General features: G+C 45.7%; 1 protein-coding gene and 1 non-coding gene across 4 annotated transcripts in view; both read right to left on the bottom strand.

Moving 5' to 3' along the window:
- Fbxo34 (F-box protein 34) overlaps positions 1 to 22,576 on the bottom strand; it is a 73,766-nt gene extending 51,190 nt beyond the window's left edge. Inside the window, exon 1 of one of the 3 annotated variants that reach the window (XM_052733409.1) lies at positions 22,441 to 22,576. Coding sequence is in view for 1 of the 3 variants with exons in the window: in XM_052733410.1 (XP_052589370.1) it covers positions 21,851 to 21,858 (8 nt within the window). In the remaining 2 variants the exon portion in view is untranslated. Of the gene's footprint in view, positions 1 to 21,850; positions 21,875 to 22,191; positions 22,301 to 22,440 lie in introns of those variants that run through there. The other 2 variants (XM_052733411.1, XM_052733410.1) reach the window with 2 other exon arrangements.
- LOC128108111 (U1 spliceosomal RNA) lies at positions 3,970 to 4,130 on the bottom strand. The gene has a single exon (XR_008217323.1). It is a non-coding gene; the product is annotated as a U1 spliceosomal RNA (small nuclear RNA).
- Positions 22,577 to 22,942: the final 366 nt, after the last annotated feature.

Below are 22,942 nucleotides of genomic sequence, written 5' to 3' on the forward strand. Positions count from 1 at the left end.
ACTTCTCCAGAAGCCACAAGAACTTCCATCAAATACTCAGTGTGCATGTGTGTGCCAGCAGTCAGTTCTCCCTTTTCACCGTGCGCCTGGATCCTGGGATTGAACTCAGGCTGGCAGGCTTGGTGGCAAGCACCTTTCTCCACTCAGTGAGCCCTAAATCATTACTTCTTTGTTGATCCATGGAATTGTCCTTATTACAGCCAGTCACGGATGCTCTAAACTTCTCACAGCCAATCAGAAAGACTCAGCCCCAGACATCCTAAGGTGTCTTACTATGGCCACAGAAAGTACAGTAACAGCTACAGCAGAAGCCACTGCTTCTGTTTCAACAGCTTCTCTATTAGCTACTGCCTCAGAGACTGTTTCAGCCACAATCATTCCAAATGGGCTGCCAGGCCCCTAGGAAGCTTTGCCCCCCCACCCCACCCCTTGTAAAAACTTTTACTTCCCCCCTGTACCTCCATGACTCACAACACACAGGACAGGCAAACCAAGTAGTCCTGTGCAGCCTAGTATGAGCACGCAGAAAGTGTAGGGTTCGCAGACAGAACTAAGACTGCATGCATGGCTGGCTATAGAAGCTGCCTTGCCCTGAAACGGTTCGGTCCGGGAGACACGTCTTGTGTGCACGGCCTCCCTGTGCTGTATAACAGCCCCAGTAAGACTAAGTTCTGTGGCCTGACTGGTTTGATTGACTACTCATGATCTTTTACTGCAGTTGGAGGAGGCTGAGCTGGTTGCATGAAGAGCAGAGAACACTAGAGGGCTATTAGCTCTAAGCACACCCATCAGCTAGAGTGGATGAGCCCTGGAGAGCAGCCAGGACAGAGACCAGAGAAGGCGAAGGACTACCAAGAGCTGAGACTGTGGAAGGTGAAGGAGCAGGACTACAAACTGAGCAGCGAAGGGCTGCAGCTGGCGGGAGGGCTGTGACGATGCTACAGGACGTGGCTGCTGGGGAGGCACGGAGGGCCAGGGAGCCGAGCTGCCAGCACTCGGGCTGCAGTACCACTGAAAGCTGGAACACTAAGAGCTAGTACTCAACACTTGGAGCTGCTAACGCTAAACAAACGTCACTTTGCCTACTCCTGATTTCTACCCAACTGATCGGCAAACCCCTGGCCCACTGGTGACTACCACTGATTTACTCCTCCAGCCCAGGTTTCTAATCTCCCCAAACGTTTGTGTGTTTATGCATGGGAAAGCCAGTGGGCAACCTGGGAAACAGTCACTAGCTCTTTCCCCGGCCCCAGGTAGGGCCTCTTACTGCTCTGGAACTCATCGACTAGGTCAGGCTGACTGGTGAGCAAGTTCAAAAGATCCACCTGCCTCTGCCTCCCGAGCACTAGGATTCTAGACATGTCACAGGCTGAGCTGCCTTTAAAACCAACCAACCAACCAACATGGGTCCTAGAGATCAAATGCAGGCCCTCACGCTTGCAAGGCAAGGGTTTTACCTAATGAGCCATCTCCCCAGCCTTTTCAAAAACATTATTTTTAAAATAATTACTTTATACTGGAAAGATGACTATAACAAAAATGGGTACAAACCCAAATTATTTGGTACTTACAATGATTTAATGGGAAAAAAAAAACCCAACATTTAAGACTGAAGCTGCTAGTAAGTCCTGAATAAATAAACTTACGTGAAAACAAATTAAGTTCCATCATTTGCCAAAAGTACATAACAAAACTTTCTAAACTATACACCAGGAATTTGAGTGAGGTTTCTTGTTTTAGGGGCTTTCAGACAGGGTTTCACTGTGCCCACAATAGCCTGCAACTCCTATGTACAGCAGGCTGGCCTCAGACTCAAGCAATCCCCTGACTCCTTGTCCCAGGTACTGAGATGACAGCTGTGAGCCGTCATGCCAGGCTTGGAAGTAATCCATTGTAGAATAACAAAAGAAATTTAAAAAATCAATATTCTACATATTTAGGACCCATTTAACGGTCCAAATAAAAAACAGTTTAACGGACAGAACACAGCACACAGAAGGGTACCAAGCCTCCATACACACGTGAAAGGAGAGAAACTGCTATTCTCTTGAGACTGTGGAAGCTGCAGCTTGTGTATTGTGTGAGGGTTTTGAAGCTGTTTGCAATTGACTTCTATGAATCAAAGAACACCCATAACAACTTTAATTAGCACCTCAATATATTCTTAGAAATAATTTCTCAGATGAGAGAGACAGTAAGTGTGCCAGTGATTTAGAGGAGTGGTGCTCCTAACTACTAAACATACTCCACTATCGACATCATCAAAAGTACAACACTCAAATGCACGGCAGACTTCTTAGTTTTTAAGGTAGTAGGAAACCACCACGACAAATACTGAAATTATAAGCATAATCATATACCTAGAGCCAGTTTCATTAGAATTAAGGCATTTACTAACAACTTAGTCTCCTTAGCAGCATAATGTCATAATACCTAAGCAATAAATCTAGATACTATTCTTTCCTTTGTGTACCTTAAAAGCAGGGGGAAAAAATCACTTGTTTCATTTTATGTTCTTTTTTTAACATTTTGAGGCCCTTTAAATTTTTCATTTAAAATATACGTGTATGTACATAGATGAGTGCATCTATTTCTCTACGGTTTAACTCAATCCTAGGAGTCTTCCTCCATGACTCTACGTGTAAGGCCGAGCAGTGTGCCTGTGTTTGGCTAACACACTCATTCAATTACTTTGTAATACCACTCTACTGTACAATCACAACAAAGCCCCTGCCCCTCTACCTGAGACCCAGGCAGGTAACTGACCCAAGTAACTATTTGTCACCAACATGAGAATTCTCTCCCTCCAAAGACTAAGTATGCAGATTTGCGAGACAAATCCTGTAGTATTCCTGAAAGAAAGTTATAGTAGACAAAGGCAAAAGGCCAAGTCCTTCTTTCCAAATTCTATTCTGACATCCAATTTAGCAGTGCAGGAGCAAGGAACGGTATACACTAGGAAGATGCCATCCTCTTCACTGGTGAGATAATTAGAAAACTATCTCTTGGTACTGATTGGAGGTAATACCGAATTGCCTAAGAGTGGCACAGTAGTTTGCTTTCTCAGAAGGGAACATGGAAATCTGTAAATATGGGACTTTCTCATTGGCTCACACATGAATAATCTATGAGAGGTAATAAACCTGAGTCCGAAAGACGTCCACTGACTACTCAGCTACAAAGTCCAGTCATGTAGAGCCGAAAGACCAAGTTCTGAGAAAGACAATGATAATGTTCATACTAAATTATATTAACCTATAATTTAACTAACTCCTGGCAAAACTATCCTATTTTGAGTGCCTACCTTTGAAACTAGAAAATGTGTTCAAATAGGTGTTTCTCCATTTTGTAGGAAGTCTCTCTAGAGTCTCAGACTTGATATCTTGGTATCTCCAGGGATTTCCAAGTCTGTCCTTTGTTTTTGTTTTCATTTTTTTTATGAGACAGTTTCTGTGTGTAGCCCTGGCTGTCCTGGAACTCACTCTGTAGACCAGGCTGGCCTCAAACTCAGAGATCCACTTGTCTCTGGCCCCCGAGTGCTGGAATTAAAGGCACATGCCACCACTGCCCAGCTTTCAAGTCTGCCTTTCTAACTTCACTACCAACGATTACTGGACACATATTGGACATGCTTTGACTATGAGCCCGAGTGTTGGAAGTGTGATCCTAGTATGGTACTGTTGGGAAGTGGTGTGGACTGCCAAGAGGTGACCCTAGTAAAAGAGATCCTTAGGTGGCGCATGCCTTTAATCCCAGCACTCAGGAGGCAGAGGCAGGCAGATCTCTGTGAATTCAAGGCCAGCCTGGTCTACATGGCGAGTTCCAGGACAGCCAGGGCTGTTACACAGAGAAACCCTGTCTAAAAAAAGAAAAAGAAAAAAGAAAAAAAGACTGCCTCAAACAGAGGTACTGAGGTGCTAAAGATGTAATTCAGTTAGCAGAGTACTTGTCAAACATTTTTCTTCCTTTCAGGGGAGAGTGAGAACAAGTCCCCCACTACCACAAAGTATGCAGTCCACTTTCCCACATTTGGGGAACTCACAGGGGTCAGCACATCTGGAGTGCAATGGATAAGTCTCCCTAGGAAAACCATCTTCATGATCATGGTATCTCCCCTGCCAGGTAAGTATTGCCTACTATTCTCAAAGCCTTTGGTTTGATCCCCAGCCCTATACAAAACCACAAGTAGTAACACCTATACTCCCAGCAGCTGTAAAGAAGAACTAGAAGTTCACAGTCATCCTCCTCTACACAGTGAGTTCAAGGCCAGGCTGGGCTACAAGAGATCATATCTCAACCAAACAAAACGTATAAATAAATGCTACCCAGGCTCAGTCTCGATAGTCTTTGACTACTACAACTTGCTTTCAAGTGTCTCCCGACAGCAATGAAAACAAACTACTAATAGGCCTTGAATTAGCTTTAACAAGTGAAGACAAGTATCACCCCAGATGGAGTAGATGGGACAGGCCATACACATGCATTGGGTTCAATAATCAACAAAGCAACCACGCTTTGAAGAGACATTTCTCCAAAAAAGATATATTGACAAACAGAAGAGATGGTCACTCAATGAGCCGTCAGGGAAAGGCAAATTATGATCACAGTGAGATACTACAAGCCTGGTGGTACGGATCTGTAAACCCAGCTATTTTGGAGGCTGAGGCAGAAGGAGCCTAAATTGAAGGCCAACCTAAGCAACTATCAAAATCCTGGTTTTTAAAAAAAGGCTAAGGATACAGCTTAGTGATTGAGCAAGGCCACAGTTTCAAAGCCCCACCTCTGAGCACGGCTGTACTGGGGAAAGCCTTCAATGCAGGAGTACTTGGGAGACATTTCAGATTCAAAGTCCAGCTCCAGTTGAAGACTGAAGGAAAGCAAGTTACTACACCGCCGTGCCTCACTCTGTTGCAGCCTGGAGGGCTCCCATAGGAGAGAGCCGTTCATTTGCACACTGTAGGACAACTGCAATCTACTGGGCTTTTCCTCACTATCCATCCCGCTTATTACGCTGAAAGGTGCTAAACAAGGCACTCTTGAGGCCGGTGGATTCTTCTTGTGACTATTCAGCGTGGTGTGTACACATGGTATATGTATAGGTGGACGAGCACATATACACACAGGTTTGGGCAGAAGTCACCATTCATCACTCTCTACTTCCACTTTTGAAACCAGGGTCTCTCACTGAACCTGGAGCTCACCGATTCAGGCAGGCTGCCCAGCTAGCTAGCTGGCTCTATCTATGTGCCTCCCTAATGCTGTGATTACAGCACTATCACAGCACTGTAGGAGGGCCAAGCTTTTTATGTGAGTGCTGGGGATCTGAACTGAGTCATCAAGCCAAAACTCAGTCCCTTTCCCACCAACAGAATAAACCGTCTTTGCTGGGGATGTAGCCTAGCAGCAGAACACCTGCCCAGCATGTGCAAGGCCCTGGGCTGAATACTCAGCAGTGCCAAAATAGAGAAAAAAAAAAAATATATATATATATACAATCCTTAAGTGAGCATACATGTTTGCCTTGCTATTGTTACAGAACACAGTGGTCTCCAAAATAATTTTATTATTTTAAGCTCCTAAATTATTAGTTATGTTTATTTATTTGTTTGTTTGTTTTGAGACAGATTTTCTCTGTGTAGCCCTGGATATCCTGGAACTCGCTCTGTAGACCAGGCTGGCCTTGAACTCTAAGATCAGCCTGCCTCTGCCTCCACACTGGGCTCTACTCCTAAATTATTTTTTAATTAATGGAAACACTTTTGAACAGATATTTTCTATGTAAACTGTTTGGTTGCTAACCTTCATATTACACTCTTTCCTACCTTTACTCACGTGACAAATGTCTTCTGCACATCTATGGAGTACTTGGAATGTGGGGGACAAGCAAAGCTTTCAAGGACCAGCACACGGAGAGTGAGAAGGACTACAAGCAGCAGACACGCACAATATCAATACATTGCAGGTCAGGGGCAGTGGCGCACATCTTCAATCCCAGCACTCAGCACTCAAGGAGCTAACCGCTAAGGTAAAGGAAAGGATCACAGATCTATTCCCTGCCGCCCCTTTACTCCTCCTAAATTACACCTGTTACACACACTTGGGACTCCTGCCTCTGACTGACTCTAACATTTAGGGAGGTGAAGCCCAAGGAGCTAAGAAGCGCAAAGGAAAATTGGCAGTGGCAATTTAAATAGGGTGGAGATGTGTAAGAGTCTACAGGAGTTAGATTTATCGAATGACAGCAACCCAGACACAGGGAAGCACCAATACAAACCTCAGGGCAGGTACTTGCTGGTCGAAGTATTTAGATAATGGTGGACGATACCAACAAGCAAAACATAAGATGGCAAGCCACCGGCCTCTTCTCTCTCCAGCTTCCCCTAAAAAGTACGTCTGGTGAAACAAAACAACTCACACACATTCACTTAACGAATCTCTACCTAACCGGGCCATTCCCACTGTAAAGTACACGGCCAGCACCCGTTTCTATCCTAGGCCGTGAGACCTTCAGAAGGACTCTGAAGTACACCACAAGTCCAGTGATGGACTGAGTGCCTGCCCTAGTCTTAGACTTGTAAGCCTCGCTGTTCTGTCGTTTGTTTGTTAAAAAATAAAAGAGAAATGGGGGGCTGGAAAGATGGCTTAGCAGATAAGAGCACTGGCTGCTCTTCCAGAGGACCCAGGTTCAATTCCCAGAACCTACATGGTAGCTTACAACTGTCTGTAACTCCAGTTCCAGGGGCTCTGACACCCTCACACAGACCTACAGGCAAAACACAAATGTACATAAAATACAAATAAATATTTTTTTAAAATAAATAAAATAAAAGAGAAATGTATAGAAATTTGAACCCAGGCAAGTGAATGATTCTACACTACAAGGATCTCAAAACCCTTGTTTTAGGTCATGGGTACCAAGCTCTTATTAAAATTTCTTTAATTAGTGATAATTCAAAAGTATGCTCACTGGCATTATAATATTAAGTTCCCTTCCCTCCTAGAAAGGCCAAAACACTGCTACTGCGTTGGTCTGGTTGGAACTGGAAAGTCTGCTACTCTTCTGGACACTTGTTACACACACACACACACACACACACACACACACACACACACACACACACACACGGAGGTGGGGCCTGGCTAGTGGCAGAAGGTCACTAGGGTGGACAACTGAAGTCATACCTGCCCCTTGTCCTGGATGCTTCCTGGTCTGCCACCATGTAAACTGAGTGCTGGAATTATAGGCATACCTGACCACACCCAGCATTGAAATGCACTTGAAAAAACTCAATAGCCTCCTAAAGAGTTTTGGCAAAATATATGTTATGTAATCTGAATCCATTTGAACTGGAGAGTAAAAAGAAAATTTAGAGAATCTCAACAAAAACAATTATATAAAAAACAAAACATGCATCTTTCTGTAAAAGCAAACCAAACAGGACATACGTTTATTACTTTGTTTTTTCCTCTTTAGGCTAAGAGAACAATTAGAACTCACAGCCCTGGGATGCTGAAGCAGGTGGGCTGTGAATGCTGCTTCTACAGGTTATATGTACACGGAAGGAAAACAGAGGAGAAAAAATAACAATGAGAGCTAGATTAACCTTTCATCTGCTTTGAAGGAGCGTCTCCAACTCCTGGACTCCAGCGGTTGGTCCTCCTCCCCCGTAGCTGGCACTCCAGGCATACTAACACGCTAAGCTCACCTCACTACATCACCATCTACCATCCTCCCGAGCTCACTGGGAAGCAGTGATGAGTTAAAGCCTTTCTTCTTTGACATCAACCACTAGTTTCCTGTGGGACAATGAAAATGTGCTGCATGTGTATCAATCTGACTTAGCATGACGTCAGCTTGATGTACAGGCTGCATTTTCAAGGGAATGTCAGTCCATTAGGGCATTAGGATAGAATTACTTTACCTATCCTACTGGGCCAATTAGAGATGGCCTCGGCCACAGTTCGGTTATACTTCTGACATCACCTACTATGAAAACTGGGACAGAGAACAAGCAGATGTGCTCTCCAGCTGCCACCAGTGCGAGCAGCAACTCCACTTGCAGGGCTCATTCACAAGATAGCATGGCAGCCGGCGACACAGAGATGCTGACGTCTGGGTTCCAGCCTCCCTGACTCTGGGGTGACCATAACAACGCATTCGAGCTAACAAAACTGCTGCCAAGGGGCAGCTTCTAGACACCTTCCTTTCAAAAGGTGGGCATGTACCCTTCGCTCCTTGAACCACACTGCCTGGAAGAGCTCACTTGAAGATCCAGATAGGTCACCAAGGACCTGGACCACACTTGGAAGAAAAAGAGCCTACACAATCTGGAAAGCGAAGGTGAGGGAAGTACAGACGGACAGACGGACTAGACGATCTTCCCACAACTGCAGCACTTGTACGTGAGTTAATTACACCTTAATTTTAAAAAAGAGAGAAAAAGAACCATTACAAGTACTGCACCAGGCCTAAGTGCTTCCTCAACTCTTACATTGGAAACACTTGTTTTTAACCCACTGTTCAGGCCTTCTAGCTCACAAATACTTTGTTCATATACCAAGATGTAAAGATTGAAAAAAAGTTTAAAAAATTAATAAAAATAAATATATGGCACTTTGCTCTTAATTTTTTTTAGATTCTTTGTATTTTCTGTGTTTGTTTTTATATGTGCTGAGAACAGGTAAGACACAACGATCCTGCTGTTTCTAAAGAGGGATGGGGGCTGGAGAGATGGCTCAGAGGTTAAGAGCACTGACTGTTCTTCCAGAGGTCCTGAGTTCAATTCCCAGCACCCACATGGTGGCTCACAACCATCGGTAACGAGATCTGGTGCCCTCTTCTGTGTACATAATAAATAAATAAATCTTAAAAAAAAAAAAAAAAAGGAAATTATAAAGAGGGATGGGTAGCCAGTAGACAGAGGAAGGAAACGACACCTTTGGCATTCTGAACCATTGAAGACATGACCTAGTCAAAAAACATTTTCTCAAAAGCCGTAGTTTGATGATCCCGCATGGAACTAGGCGCCGGAAGAACCACTATGTCTCAGTGTTCTACTGCTGTGAGGAGACACCATGACCACTGGAACTCTTGCAAAAGAAAGCATTTGACTGGGGCTGGCTTACGGTTTCAGAGGTTAGTCCACTGTCATCATGGCAGGGAGCACGGCAGCACGCAGGCAGACATGGTGCTGGAGAAGCCGCGGAGAGTTCTACATCCAGATCCGAAGGCAGCAGAAGGAAAGCAAGCCTCTGTGACTGGCTTGGGCTTCTGAAACCTCAAATCCCACTCCCTGTGACACACTTCCTTCAATAAGGCCACATCCCCGAAACCCTCTTAAGTAGTGCCACTCCCTGATGACCAGGCATTCAAATGTATGAGCCTATGGGGACCGTTCCTAGTCAAACCACCACATACTAGATATAAGAGAATTAAAGTGTTGGAAAGTAGAAAGGGAATGGAAAGTCTGAGAAGTCAATTCCTTTGAGAAGGGATAAGAAAATAAGTCCCATTTAGCTACACTAGCTATCTTTTAATCTCTCATCGGGTGTTCTTAATAGAAACGGACAAAAGTAACCAAATGCAGTCAAAAAGCCAACAAGAGCGATGGCTGAGCAGTTAAGAATACCTGCTGCTCTTCTTCTTGATGACCCAGGGTTCAAATCCTAGCACCCGCATGACAACTAACAACTGTCTAGAACTCAAATGTCAGAGGCTCTGATGCCCTCTTCTGGCCTCTGTGGGTACTGCATGCAGGCGTTGCACAGACATACTCACGGGCAAAACACTCAGAGGCATACAATAAAAATAAATCGTTTTGTTTTCTCTATGGAAAAAAATGATCAACAACAACAACAACAAAAAAAGGTCCCATTAACCAAAGAAATCATATAAAAGATTTGGGGTGGGGGGTCAAGAATAAAGATCCTGAAGAATTGCAAATAGGAACACTTGCAAGCCTGCAGATTGACTCAATGTAGAAATAAATGAGATGTATCAAGCTGACCAAAGGTGGTGACCTTTTCAATAGTTTTGTTTCTCCCTTTTTTTCTTTCTGAGACAGGTAGCTTAAGGCAGGCTGAAACTCACTGTGTAAGTCAGGCTGTCATCAAACTCCTGATGATCCTGCTGCCTCAGCCCCTCAAAGGATTACAGGTGTGAGCCACCCCATCTAGTTGTCAACACGGCCTTAACATATGCATAACTTACCTTTTTCCACGGCATAAACGTAAGAGTTCTCTAAAATTTTATTTTTTGAACCAGCCTTGGTGATATAACCCACTCCTGTAAAACTAGGCAGAAGGATCTGGATGAAGTTCAAGATCAGCCTGGGTTCCTTAAACAAGACTTGCCTACACACATACACAGAGAGAGAGAGAGAGAGAGAGAGAGAGAGAGAGAGAGAGATGGGTTCCTTAAATAAGACTTGCCTACACACACACACACACACACACACACACACACACACACAGAGAGAGAGAGAGAGAGAGAGAGAGAGAGAGAGAGAGAGAGAGAGAGAGAGAGAGAGTGTGTGTTTTGTTTTACTGTGTGTAGCTCAAGCTGACCTTGAACACAAAATCCCCCTGCCTCAGCACCCCGGCCCCTGTTAGGTACAGGTAATCATCATGTGTAAATTGACTACTCTTAGATCATTTGAGGTTGGGTCTATTTTTGGATATATAATTTTAGATTCCATTTTCTACATATTTCTATGTAATGATAATAATTACATCACATAAAATAAAAAAATGTTCCTTTACTTTAGAAATATAAATTAAATCTGAGATATTTAGCACCAAAGACTACTGGAGTCTTGCAGCTTTTTTTCCAGCAAGCCCTATTTTCTTGGACCAGTACTCAGCCTTAGGACACAGACTTCCACTCGGGTATGGATCCACCCAAAATACCATCAACTATTTAGAAATTCAAACCAAACCATCAACTATTTGGAAATTCTTAGTAAGGAGTGGGTCCTCTGGAATACATGTGCTCCATAGGGATTCAGGGAACCCAACGGCAGAACGTGGAGAATTCTTAAAGCCTGTCAAAGAACAGAAAATCTGTAAAGTGTGCTAAGAGCAAAGGTGACAGGACTTAGCCAGGTCTGGTAAGCATGCCTGTAATCCAAGCACTAGAACAGGACAGGAGCATGAATTTTAGGCCAGCCTGGTCTACACAGGAAGATACCATCTCAAGCAAACAGACAAAAAAACTAATGCACTTAGTAGCATCCATGCCTAGTTTACCTTTCCCAGGAAAATAATGGGTCTTAAAATTCCACAAATTAAAAATGTTAACATATTTCTATTTCATCAAGCTAATTATTATCATAACATGTCAAATAACTGGGGGGAGGAGCAATTCTTTGGAGCATCAAGTTCTGACCCTCTTTAAACTTCTTTTCCAGATCCTATGATGGTCCTCTTCATAGCACCTGGAAGGCCCAACATACCACAACACAGAGAGCTCTTCACCTAGAGCAGCTGACAACCCGGACTACAGAGACCTACACCCTCCGACTACAGCAGCCTACACCCTCCGACTACAGCAGCCTACACCCTCCGACTACAGAGACCTACACCCTCCCACTACAGCAGCCTACACCCTCCAACTACAGAGACCTACACCCTCCGACTACAGAGACCTACACCCTCCGACTACAGCAGCCTACACCCTCCGACTACAGAGACCTACACCCTCCAACTACAGCAGCCTACACCCTCCAACTACAGAGACCTACACCCTCCGACTACAGAGACCTACACCCTCCACTACAGAGACCTACACCCTCGACTACAGCAGCCTACACCCTCCACTACAGCAGCCTACACCCTCCGACTACAGTGAGTGGGGGCTGTGAGGTACTGAGAACCCCAGAGACTAAGACTGAGGTCTGAACTTGAAATAAGATCTCCTGTCCTACTTTGGAAACTGGTCTGCCTCTCCTGGTTCTTCAGCAATAAAGCAAATGGGTCCTCTTGAGACATCCTTATCAAATACAGATTTTATCTTAAGAAACTTCAGCTAATCAGTAATTATCTCTGTAGTTCGTTCCTAGAGTGATTCAAATAAGCAATTACATAAACATTACCATTTTAACTTTTAAAAAGCACTTTCCTAGCACATAACCATTTTAACTTTTAAAAAGCACTTTCCTAGCACATGTGAAACCTGGATTTAATCTCCAGCAACGCGCGCGCGCGCACACACACACACACACACACACACACACACCAACTCCAACAACCCAATCTGCTAAAAACATATCTCAAAGTTAGCCAACAGAGTAGAAAACAAAATAACTTTAAAAATTTCAAGGATACAAATTTAAATAGGCAGCTATATTATAACCTTATTAAGGGAAAGCTAAATCTTCAATTGCACGCCTGCAATTTAGGATCATAATAAGATGTAAGGCTTATGATTTAGAAGAGGAAATAAGGCTAATACACATGAAACAAACAGAACAATTAAACAATTGCATATATGTAGAAGCAGAAGTACGAAGTAGCTAAGTATTCAATATGCACATAGTAGGAGTTTAAGGAACTGGAAAGGTAAGAAGGAACTGAGGACCCCAAGGAGGTTTTATGGAAACAGATTTTTCTTTTTAATGGATTACTGTGGTTTGGGTTTGAATATTGGTTTGGGTTTTTTGGGGGGTTTTTTGTTTTTTGTTATTTTTGGTTTTTGTTTTTGAGACAAGGTCTCATGTAGCCCAGGCTGCCCTCAAACATAGCTGAGCCTGGCCTTGAACTCCTGATGATGCTCCTTCCTCTCCCGTTCAAGTGCTGGAAATACAGGTGTATGCCACCATACCTGGCTTGGACTAATTGTATTTGAAGCAACATAAAAGGCAAGGCAAAGCTGAAGAAACGGAGTACTAGGATTACTGAAGGGAACCACACACCAAGTGTCTACAGAGTGAGATCCAGGACAAGAACCAAAACTACACAGAGAAACCCTGTCTCGAAAAATCAAAAAAAAACAAAACAAAACAAAAAAGTTACAAGAATGACTTTCAAGAAAATCAGAGTGGGTTCAAACTCAAAAGTAGGATCACAGGTGTGAGGCTGAGCCTGGAGGACTTTGAACTCTGGCTCAGCTCGGGCTACACCATATCTCAAAGACAGAAAGTGATCAAAGGAAGGAGGAGAGAACATCGTCTCTGGAATTTTTTGTCCAAAACCACACACGCAAAATGATTTGCATAGACAATTGTAAACTGCATGTGTGGCTAACACTGTATTTTTATTGGACAGTACTACCCTACATGGTCCTCCCACCTCTTCTAGCATGCTCCTTCCCACTGTTAACATGCTCTGAAACAAAGGAGTTTTCTTTCTTCAACCACCAGACTATCCTTACTCCACACCAGAGGCTTAGGAGAGTGGCAGATTTAAAGAGGAGAAGACACAGTCATGAACAAGTGCTTGACCAATGGGAGCCAGGAAAGGCGGACTCAGGATGGCACCATGGGCGTGTGCTGTCTGCATCTACTGGTCCTTGGCCTTGACCCCCTCCTCTCCAACTGCCATGTGTCAGCAGTATGTTAGTAAAGTTCTGCTCAAGAAAGGGGGCCTCAGACTTCATACTGCCCAAAGTTCTACAGAATAGCGGGGGTCTCAGACTTCATGCTGCCCAAAGTTCTACAGAATAGCTTAGGAGCCCTTCCCACAGCTTCTACAGGACTCTTTCCCCTCTGTATATGGCATGAGGACAGGAGATATGAACTATGACAAATGTACTATGACCACAAAGGGACAAAAAGCATAAAAGTTGAGCTCATTAAATAAAGGAAGGAAAGCCTTTAGTCCCAGAACTTGGGAGGCAGAGACAGGAGGTCTCTAGGAGTTTGAGGCTTCTACAGAGTGAGTTCCAGGACAGCCAGGACCATTATACAGAGAAACCCTGTCTCAAAAAAAAAAAAAAAAAAAAAAAGGAAGGAAGAAAAAATAAAGTCAGGAACACACGTATGCATTCCACTTCAGCTTTGGATTTCTCAATGGTGCTAGCTAGTGAATGAGCTAGTTTTCTGGTATCCCAACATTTTAAAAATTAAACAAATGTTACCATTGATTTCACTAGGCTCTCTCAGAAAACTACAAGCCATGGCTTTGTTAAGAAGCAACAAAACGCTGGGCGGTGGTGGCACACGCCTTTAATCCCAGCACTCGGGAGGCAGAGGCAGGCGGATCTCTGTGAGTTCGAGGCCAGCCTGAGCTACCAAGTGAGTTCCAGGAGACGCACAAAGCTACACAGAGAAACCCTGTCTCGAAAAACCAAAAAAAAAAAAAAAAAAAAAAAAAGGAAGCAGCAACAAAACTAGAAAAGGCTTTGTCTTCACCCAAAGGATAATCTGGACGAATCGGTTCAGCTCTTCACACAGTACACTGAAGAAGAACTCCAATGATGACATCACATGGCAGCAAAAGTCTCAAAGGAAGACAGAACTAACATGACATTTTCTCCAAAGAACTCCATCACATACAGTGGCGGCAGCTTCTGGTTCAAACATTGGTCCTAAGGTCTGTGCTGGCAGGAGGCATTCAGCAGGCAAGTTCTGCACTGTCCCTGGGGTTTGTCCCTAGAAGCTCAATTTCACATGGAGAGCCATCCCAACGTCTACAAATCCTTTCTCATTAACTCCCATTTGGTGCCATTACTATGGAGAATGCCATACATCTTGAGTAGTGAGTACAAAATGAACAGATACCCCAAAGAGGGTCTCCTCTTAGCAGAGGGAACCCTAGCAAATTAAAAGCTTATGGGGTACAAATAGAAGGGTGACTTCATGAGAAGCCCTAAGTGGGTCTGGATCTGGAAAACAAAGAAGTGCCTGCCAGCAAAGGTGAGAACCAGAGGCAGGCAGGAAATGAAAGGGCACAGAAATAACCAAGTCAACAAAACCTATGGTGACAGACAGGAAAGAGATTTACCAAGTCGCTGTTCACCTTCCTCTGTCCTCAAAGCATGTCATTAAGGGGGGACTGAGATGCTCAAGGGTTCCGAGCACTGGCTGCTCTTCAGAGGACCGGGTACAGTTCTCAGCACCCACAGGGCAGCTCACAACCATCTGTAACTCCAGTTCCAGGGTTTCCGACGTCCTCTTCTGACCTCCGCAGGCACCAGGCAGTACACGGTACTCACGCACATAACAGGAAGCCACTCATACACTTGAAAACGAATTTTTTTTTTTTTTTTTTTTTTTTTTTTGGTTTTTCGAGACAGGGTTTCTCTGTGTAGCTTTGCTCCTTTCCTGGAACTCACTTGGTAGTCCAGGCTGGCCTCGAACTCACAGAGATCCGCCTGGCTCTGCCTCCCGAGTGCTGGGATTAAAGGCGTGCGCCACCACCGCCCGGCTGAAAACAATTTTTTAAGAAATTCTCCCTAAATTCTGGCACCTCTACTACTGATACTTTACACCAAAACTTCCAGTCCTTTTAAAAAGAAAACAAGGCTCTTCTAAGGACACACCTAATCACAGCCCGAAGCTCCTGAGAATCGTCCCTTGAGATTAGGATTCACTACAGAATCTGGGGGGACATATTCGAGCCACAGACTTCCGACACAAAATATCTTCACTCCTTAGCAACAGCCCCAAAGGTCTCAGGCAATCCAAGCAACAACTCAAAAATCTAACGTCCAGACTTTCAACTAAATCAATGAATGAAAATCATCACAAAGCAAACTGCTGTCTAGTACCGGCCTGTGAAACCAAAAAACCAAACAGTTCAAGCGCTTCCAAAACCCAACAGTGAGTCAGATACAGTTCCAAAGGGGAGTAGAACACGCATTAAAAGATCAACCAATCATTTCTTAAAGCTGTCACGAAGTACAGAACCTCCCACAGACTGTGTTCCTTAGTCTCTCTGCCTTGATAGCCTGCTTTCCAGACAAACTATGCTGGGGACTGAGCCCCCAAGGATCCAAGTAGTAGCCACTCCCGTGGCTTTGCTGGACACAGCCCAGGCTGCAAATCTCATCAAGCTGGAGTTGTTAGCTGGAGACTCCAGAGGCTGTAGGGGCAATTCCATCCCTAAAGCTCCATGGAGCTTGGCCCTAGTAGGGGAGCTCTCCATCATGACCCACCTACTGGATGGGGGTGGGGGAGCTCTCCATCATGGCCCACCTACTGGATGGGGGTGGGGTCTCTGACTGGAATCCAAAGTTCTCCAGAGCATGCTTTGAAATCTAGGTGAATACAGAATGCCCTGTCCATACTCTTGTGCGCTTTCTCTCTCTCTCTCTCTCCTCTCTCTCTCTCTCTCTCTCTCTCTCTCTCTCTCTCTCTCTCTCTCTCTCTCTCTCACACACACACACACACACACACATACACACTCACATACACAATTTAGGCACTCTGCTCTGGAGGAGCCCGAGGCACACAGCTAAACTTTGAGACCTCCAGAGAGGTGACCACTGTGACCTAGACTGCACCTGGGGTAGTCGGAAGTCAACACTGGAATGTGAGGAACAGAACCTTGAAGTCATTTGGGCCTGTGACGGGCAGGGCAGCTGCAAGGAGCTGACATGCCTTCAGGATTACTGTCTTGATGAACAGCACCTGGCATCCACCGGCCCACACTAATCTCTTTATCCAAAGTTCACCTGGCTACACCCTGCATGCTCTCTCCTGAGTATCTCTTTCTTTTCTAACAGGGCCAGTCTGAACTGTGTTCTACTCTGTCCCCTCTTTGTCCCTTTTCATTATGAATCTCCTGTGGAACTTGCTTTTGTTGCCATCATATTACAGTAAGTCGTCAAGAGAGGCCACGGGCACCGGCAGCACTTGGCCGAGGTGACTCTTCCACTGCTCGGAAAGTGTTTCTGAAGAGAGAGCACAAGGACACAACTGCCCTGTTCTGTCCACGTTCAACACGGACTGCCAGCCCTCTAGTTTCCAACCCACTCCTCACTTCCACCTGAGTCCACAGTTGTCCTTAAGCTCCTTTCCCAGCAGCCCACTCCCAGACTGGCTACCGGCTACCCCGCCCCCAACCCATCCCAGCCCCATCCCATTTTTCAGTTACTGCTTCCCGGTGGTCCACTCTCCCTCCCTCAGTAGGACTGCTAAAACAAAACAGCTTACCTAGGTTCTTTCACAGGAGCCAATGCTGCACTGTGTGGCCTGCTGACTCCCTCACAGGACAACAAGGTCAGTCATCCCAAAGCCTCTCTGGTAAAGGCACCCGCTCGATAACACCACCTGAGCGTCCATTTGCTGTCCTAACACCCAGAATAATCCTGCCCAGATGTGCACTAACAAAGCAGGGAAGCGGGTTTTTAAAGAGTTTCAGAAGAAACTGGGGAATGTAATACAGCGAAAGATTAATGGCCACTTAAACTGATGAGAGACTTTCTGTGGTGATGGTAATGTCCTGTGATCTTGACAGGATACACAGGTTACATGGATATGGAGATACAGATTTGTACATTTTACTATAAATGTCACCTAAAACGAAGTAAATATTAAGTATTCTGAAGTCTGTACATGTGAAATACACTCACTATAAAATATAACGAAACTAAAAGATTGGCTGATGAGGGAAATAAACAGGTAGTAAGACAAAGTCAGCTGACTATTCACAGAATATTATGGAATTACAGAATCTAGATGGTGGGTATTTAGGTATTCAACATTCAAATATTTTTCTATAATGATTAACAATTTTCCCCATAACATGTCAAAAGACTAAAAATGAAGGCTATGAGGGGCTCATGCACTTCTCAAGGCCACAAACTAAGAGAACTCACTTTAATAAAAAGGTACGCACGCACGCACGCACGCACGCACGCACGCACGTCTAGAAGTGAAGACAGTCAGGCGTGGTGAAGCATGCCTAGTCTCAGAACTTGGAAGGCTACCACAGGGAAATTGTGAGTTTAAGGCCAGCCTGAACTATGTGGTAATATTCTGTCTCAAAAAACCAAAAATTGAAGGGAAGGAAGGAAAGGGGGAACAGAGAACAGATGTAATTTTGATTGCCTACACAGACTAGCTCTGGCCTTAGGCACTTATCCTTGCCATTCATTCTAGGACAATACCAATCAGTGACGTAATGACATAAGTCCTTTGTCTGAGGCTATGATAGCGTCCTCCCTATTCTTTCTACCTGCGTTTCTAACGCCTCCTTAAACTAACAGTCTGGAAAGACCTGACCAGCCAAGTGTACCAGCAGTCATCGGTCTGACTCTAATCCCTCAGACCCCGTGCTCTCTCTGCTAAGTCAATGTCAATCAAAGGTAAAGGATGGGGACACAGGTCCTCAGAGGAGTAAAGTGCTTGCTACTCAAGTATGAGGCCCTGAGTTCAGATCCCCAGCACCCATTCAAAGCTGAGCACAGTGGCACATGTCTGTATCCCCAGTACCTGGGAGAGGGACAAACAGTTGGATCCCATGGACTCACTAGCCAGGCAGGTCTAGATAAAGCAGTGACCCTCAGTTTCAGTGAAACTGTCTCAAAGATTAGGGTGGAGAAGCGACTGAGGGAGATGTCTGGTCTCCACACATCTTCCCACGCAGGAAGGTGCATTAGTGCGCAAGTGCGCACCCACACCCACACACCAAAAGAAAAAAAAGAGAAGAAAATGCAAAGAAGAATGTGCAGTAGGCATTGACTGCATCATGTACCGCAGTCTCTGGCACAAAGATGCTCAAAAAGTGTGTGCTGGCTGACAGTGCTGTGCAGGCACACTAGCACAGGCTTGGATTCACACTTAAGACTTACACTGTGAAGCTAAGTATTTCCAACGGGATGCTCTAGCAGAGTCCTGTGGAGCAGTAACTAGAAGATGGAGTTGAAAATGAAAGGTTAAATAATTTAAATGAACACTGAGAATCACATACATTTTAATTATTAATTCCATCCTGGATGATACAGTAGGCTCATCTGCTTCAAAATCTCATAAACGTAAGTGGGGGCGACAAAGTAGACAAGGACGGACAGAAATCCATTCCTAAATGCCCCACCGTGCATCAGAGCTGATCTGCTCTTTTCTGTTGCTGCTTCCAGAGGACAGCATGCAGATTATGCACTTGCTGAATCCTGCGTGTCACCAATGACCTAACAAGAGAGGCATTCATCACACCATGGTTGCTTCCACCAAGTATCTGGTTTTAAACAGCTGCAAATTTGGGAAAGTAGCTCTAAATGAAGTCTCTCAAGACTATTCTCCTACCAACAAGTATTAAGACAAGAGTGAAGTCCAGTGGCATTTCAATACTGGAGAAATTACACTCGGTGAGCATAAACAAAGTTTAGAAAATGCTTATAGGATTTTAAATTCTGCATGTTAGTAAAATAACTGGCCCAATAAGCCTATCCGAGAGAATTCTAACACTACACCTCATCACAGTGTTTTCCATACCCATTAGAAAGATACCACATCACTAACGACTGCTTCAGTCCCTTCGAGTTCTGGAAGCGAATTCAATGACAAAATTTCTTAAAATAAGCTTAACCTCCAATTTCCATAAAGCCATTTAAGAAGTAAAAGCTGCTTCCTAGAACCCAAATCTGCAAGGCGTGGGTGAGAAGCATCCAAAGTAGAAGCAGGTTATACAAATGTTCCATAGTTATGGCTTGTTATGCAACGATACACATTAAGGAGGCTTTCTCTATGCCCACCAGTGTCTCTTAGTAACATCAGAACCCACTAAGACTTTCATTCTCCACCTATTAACTCTTCTTTCTCCATGTCAAAACAAAAACTAACACCCAAGCAAGGTAGGCAGTGAGGCGGACAAGCACCGCCAAGCACAGCCATCACCCCAGGGTCTGCAATTCCCATTCAGACTGACTTCCATCCCTTCCCATTTACATCAGCACAGTCAATTTACATAGAGCAGGGGCTCTCAACCTGTGGGTCGTGACCCCTCCCACAGGGGTCGCAATCAGATATTACAATTCATAACAGCAGCAAAATTACAGTTATGAAGGAGCAAAGAAATAATTTTATGGTTGGAGGTCACGACACCATGAGGAACTGTATTAAAGGGTCGCAGCATTCGGAAGGTTGAGAGCCACTGACAGAGCCAGGAAGGAGCCTACTTAACAATGGCTCCTGTAGGTGTCCCTTTTAGTATCACAGTCAACTCCGGAACATATCCCCTGTGAGACCATTCTTTGACCTTAAATAGTAGGTAGATTAACACCCACCTGCCCCACCCCCATATCAGCAGTTTCATGTGAATAACACATGCTAGGTGCTCCAAAGGCTCAAATTTTAGTAAAAGCTTTACCTGGACATTATTAGTATACAATTTCTAATTTCCTTTTTTTAATCATTTATTTTATGTGCATTGGTGCTTTGCCTGTGTGTATGTCTGTGTGAGGGTCTTCTGGAACTGGAGTTACACGTGAGCTGCCATGTGAGTGATGGGAATTGAACCTGGGTCCTCTGGAAAAGCAGTCAGTGCTCTTAACCACTAAGGCATCTCTCCAACCCCAATTTCCAATTTCTTTAAAGGGAAAAATTCTGTTCAACAATACACCGAATGGCTACTGAATTACCAAAGGTTTGGTGAGGATAAAATAAGATTTATGAGAAGTCTTGTCTTGGGAACTTCGAGTCAAATCCAACAGTAAGGACCTGGGAATGTAGCTCAGTGCCAATATTTGTGTAGGAGACCCTGGACTTGAATCTCTGGACACACACACACCCAAATCCAATATTAACAGAGATAATTTTTGCTTTCATTTCCTGTGTTAATTGGCATTTCATCTGCATATCGATGCAAAAATCCAAAAAGACATTAAAACTCTTCAAGGAGCCAGGTGTGATGGCACACACAGGCACTCCCAGCACACCAGAGACAGGGGTATCTGATGAGGGTTCAGGGCCACCCTGGGCCGCACAGTCAAGTACTGCACCACTCAGAACCAGAGTGAGACCCAGTCAAAAAAGAAGTTATTAAATAATATGCAAATATTTGAAGAACAAATGGGAAGCAGGAAGTATTGGGGGGAGGGGACCCTACTAGTATAAGTAACTGTCCCTGAGGACGCACGGGACAGCTCCTAGGAAGGCTTCCTGCTGAAAATCCTAATCGTAATTATGCTTCAGTTTTGAGTCCGCTACCTTTTGAACCAGATTCTAGAGGGAAGAAAGGATGAAAAGACTGATTCGCTGGAATATCCCAAGCAGGTTAGTTGAGCACGCCAGGTTCTACGCAGAACTTCTATCTTTTGAAAGCCCGAGGAAAAACAACATTCACAAAATCACCTGCTAAAATTTATAATTTCACATTCAAAAGCACGACCTACCAAATTTCAGTTACCTGTCCCGAAAAGCAAGCTTCCGATGTGTTATTATATTAAGTTACAGCCCCAGTCATGGTTTAAAAAAAAAAAAAGCAAAAAGCCTTGTTGCTGAGCTATAACCACAGAAAACCTCCAATTATCCTTGATGAACGGCGGGAGGAGGGGTGGTGCAAAAAACACCTGGATATATTAAATCCTCGGGCGATTATTATTTAAAAAGAATGTTGGATTCATTCAAGCTTCTCCCTCCTTACAAGACAAAGTTCGTTTAAGATCTGCTGGCCATGGCCATTCGCTAATAAAAAGGCTAACAAGCAGATGACTGGCCAAAAAAAAAAAAAAAAGGTAAATAAAGCCAACTGAATTATCAGCACTCCAGTTGGTTCTGCCCCCCGCGCACCCCTCCCCTGCCACTGCTGTTATCAAACCATCAAACTGAGTTTAGCTTCCTGAAAGTGACTACCCCAATACCCCTTCCTCACCCTCCCCACCCCCCAAGATCCCCCATGACTTCTCTATTTCCAAACCAAAAACGTCCTCAGAGCGTCCTAACGATGCTTTCTGAAAATGAAGTTTAAGCACCTGACCATTATTACATTCAAACTGAACGAAGCCGCGATCCCACGATTTCGGTTCAAATCAGCTAGGGACTGAACTTCCTTTTTCTCCCCGCGGGTCCTCCCAGCCCTTCCGCGCGCCAAGGTCGCCACTCGGGGCCTGCTGTGACATCACGGTCTCTCTGGGTAGAGCCTTGACATCACAGGCACCCCCGGAGCCTGGGCACTGTGACCTCACCGCCGCAGGCTCACACGCCAGGGCCCCCGGGGGAGGGTGGAGGAGACGCGCCGCTCACCTGCGCTGGGACACCCCCCCCACCCCCACCCCCGCCCCCGCCCCGACCCCGCGCCCCGCACACAGCTCACCGGAGGCGGCCTAGCTCGGGTCCTCCGCCTCGGGGGCCCAGGGACCCCACCGGGCGCACGACCTCGGGGCCAGGCCGCGCGGACGGCGCCCGGGAGGACGCGGCGGCGGCGGCGGCGGCGGCGGCGGCAGCACCCCGAGCGCGGCGACCCGCGGGTCCCCGCCCCCAAGGCCCGGCCCCGCCGCGGGGAGCAGCGGGAGCCGCCACGGTGTCCGCCCGCCTCGCGCCCCTGCCTCCCCGCCCGGCCCACCTGTGCTTCTGCCCGGCCGGGGCCTGGCCCGGGGCTGCGGCAGCCCGATGCGGCGGCGGCGGCGGCGGCGGCAGGCCTGACTCGCTCCCCAAGACTGAGGCGGACCAGGAGCTCAGCGCGGTGCGGCGGAGCCCAACGCTCGCCCCGAAACCCATTTGTTTGGCTAAACCGGCGTGACATCACGCGCCGGCCCAATCGACGGTTGCCCGGGGGCGGGGCCGCGGAGCCTGCGTGCGCCGGCGCCCCCTGCCGGGGGCCGCGAGCGCTGCGGAGAGAGGTGGAAGGCGCCGGGAAGAAGCGCCTGCGAGCCCCCCCAGTGGTGGAGATGGGGTGGGGGGAGCTCCAGGGCGACCGCGGGGCAAGGACCCTAACCCTAGAGCAAGGCTAGAGTGACAAGTTGAGTAGCGCTCCCAGGTGGTCCAGAAGTCATATGCTTGTCACTGTTAGCCAACATACCTGGGTCCTAATCTCGGATCCGCCACGAGCTTACATGGTTTTTATT

Source organism: Peromyscus californicus, unplaced genomic scaffold (assembly GCF_007827085.1).
Source record: "Peromyscus californicus insignis strain IS unplaced genomic scaffold, ASM782708v3 Scaffold_12__1_contigs__length_115047231, whole genome shotgun sequence".
In the NCBI taxonomy this organism is placed as follows: domain Eukaryota; kingdom Metazoa; phylum Chordata; class Mammalia; order Rodentia; family Cricetidae; genus Peromyscus; species Peromyscus californicus.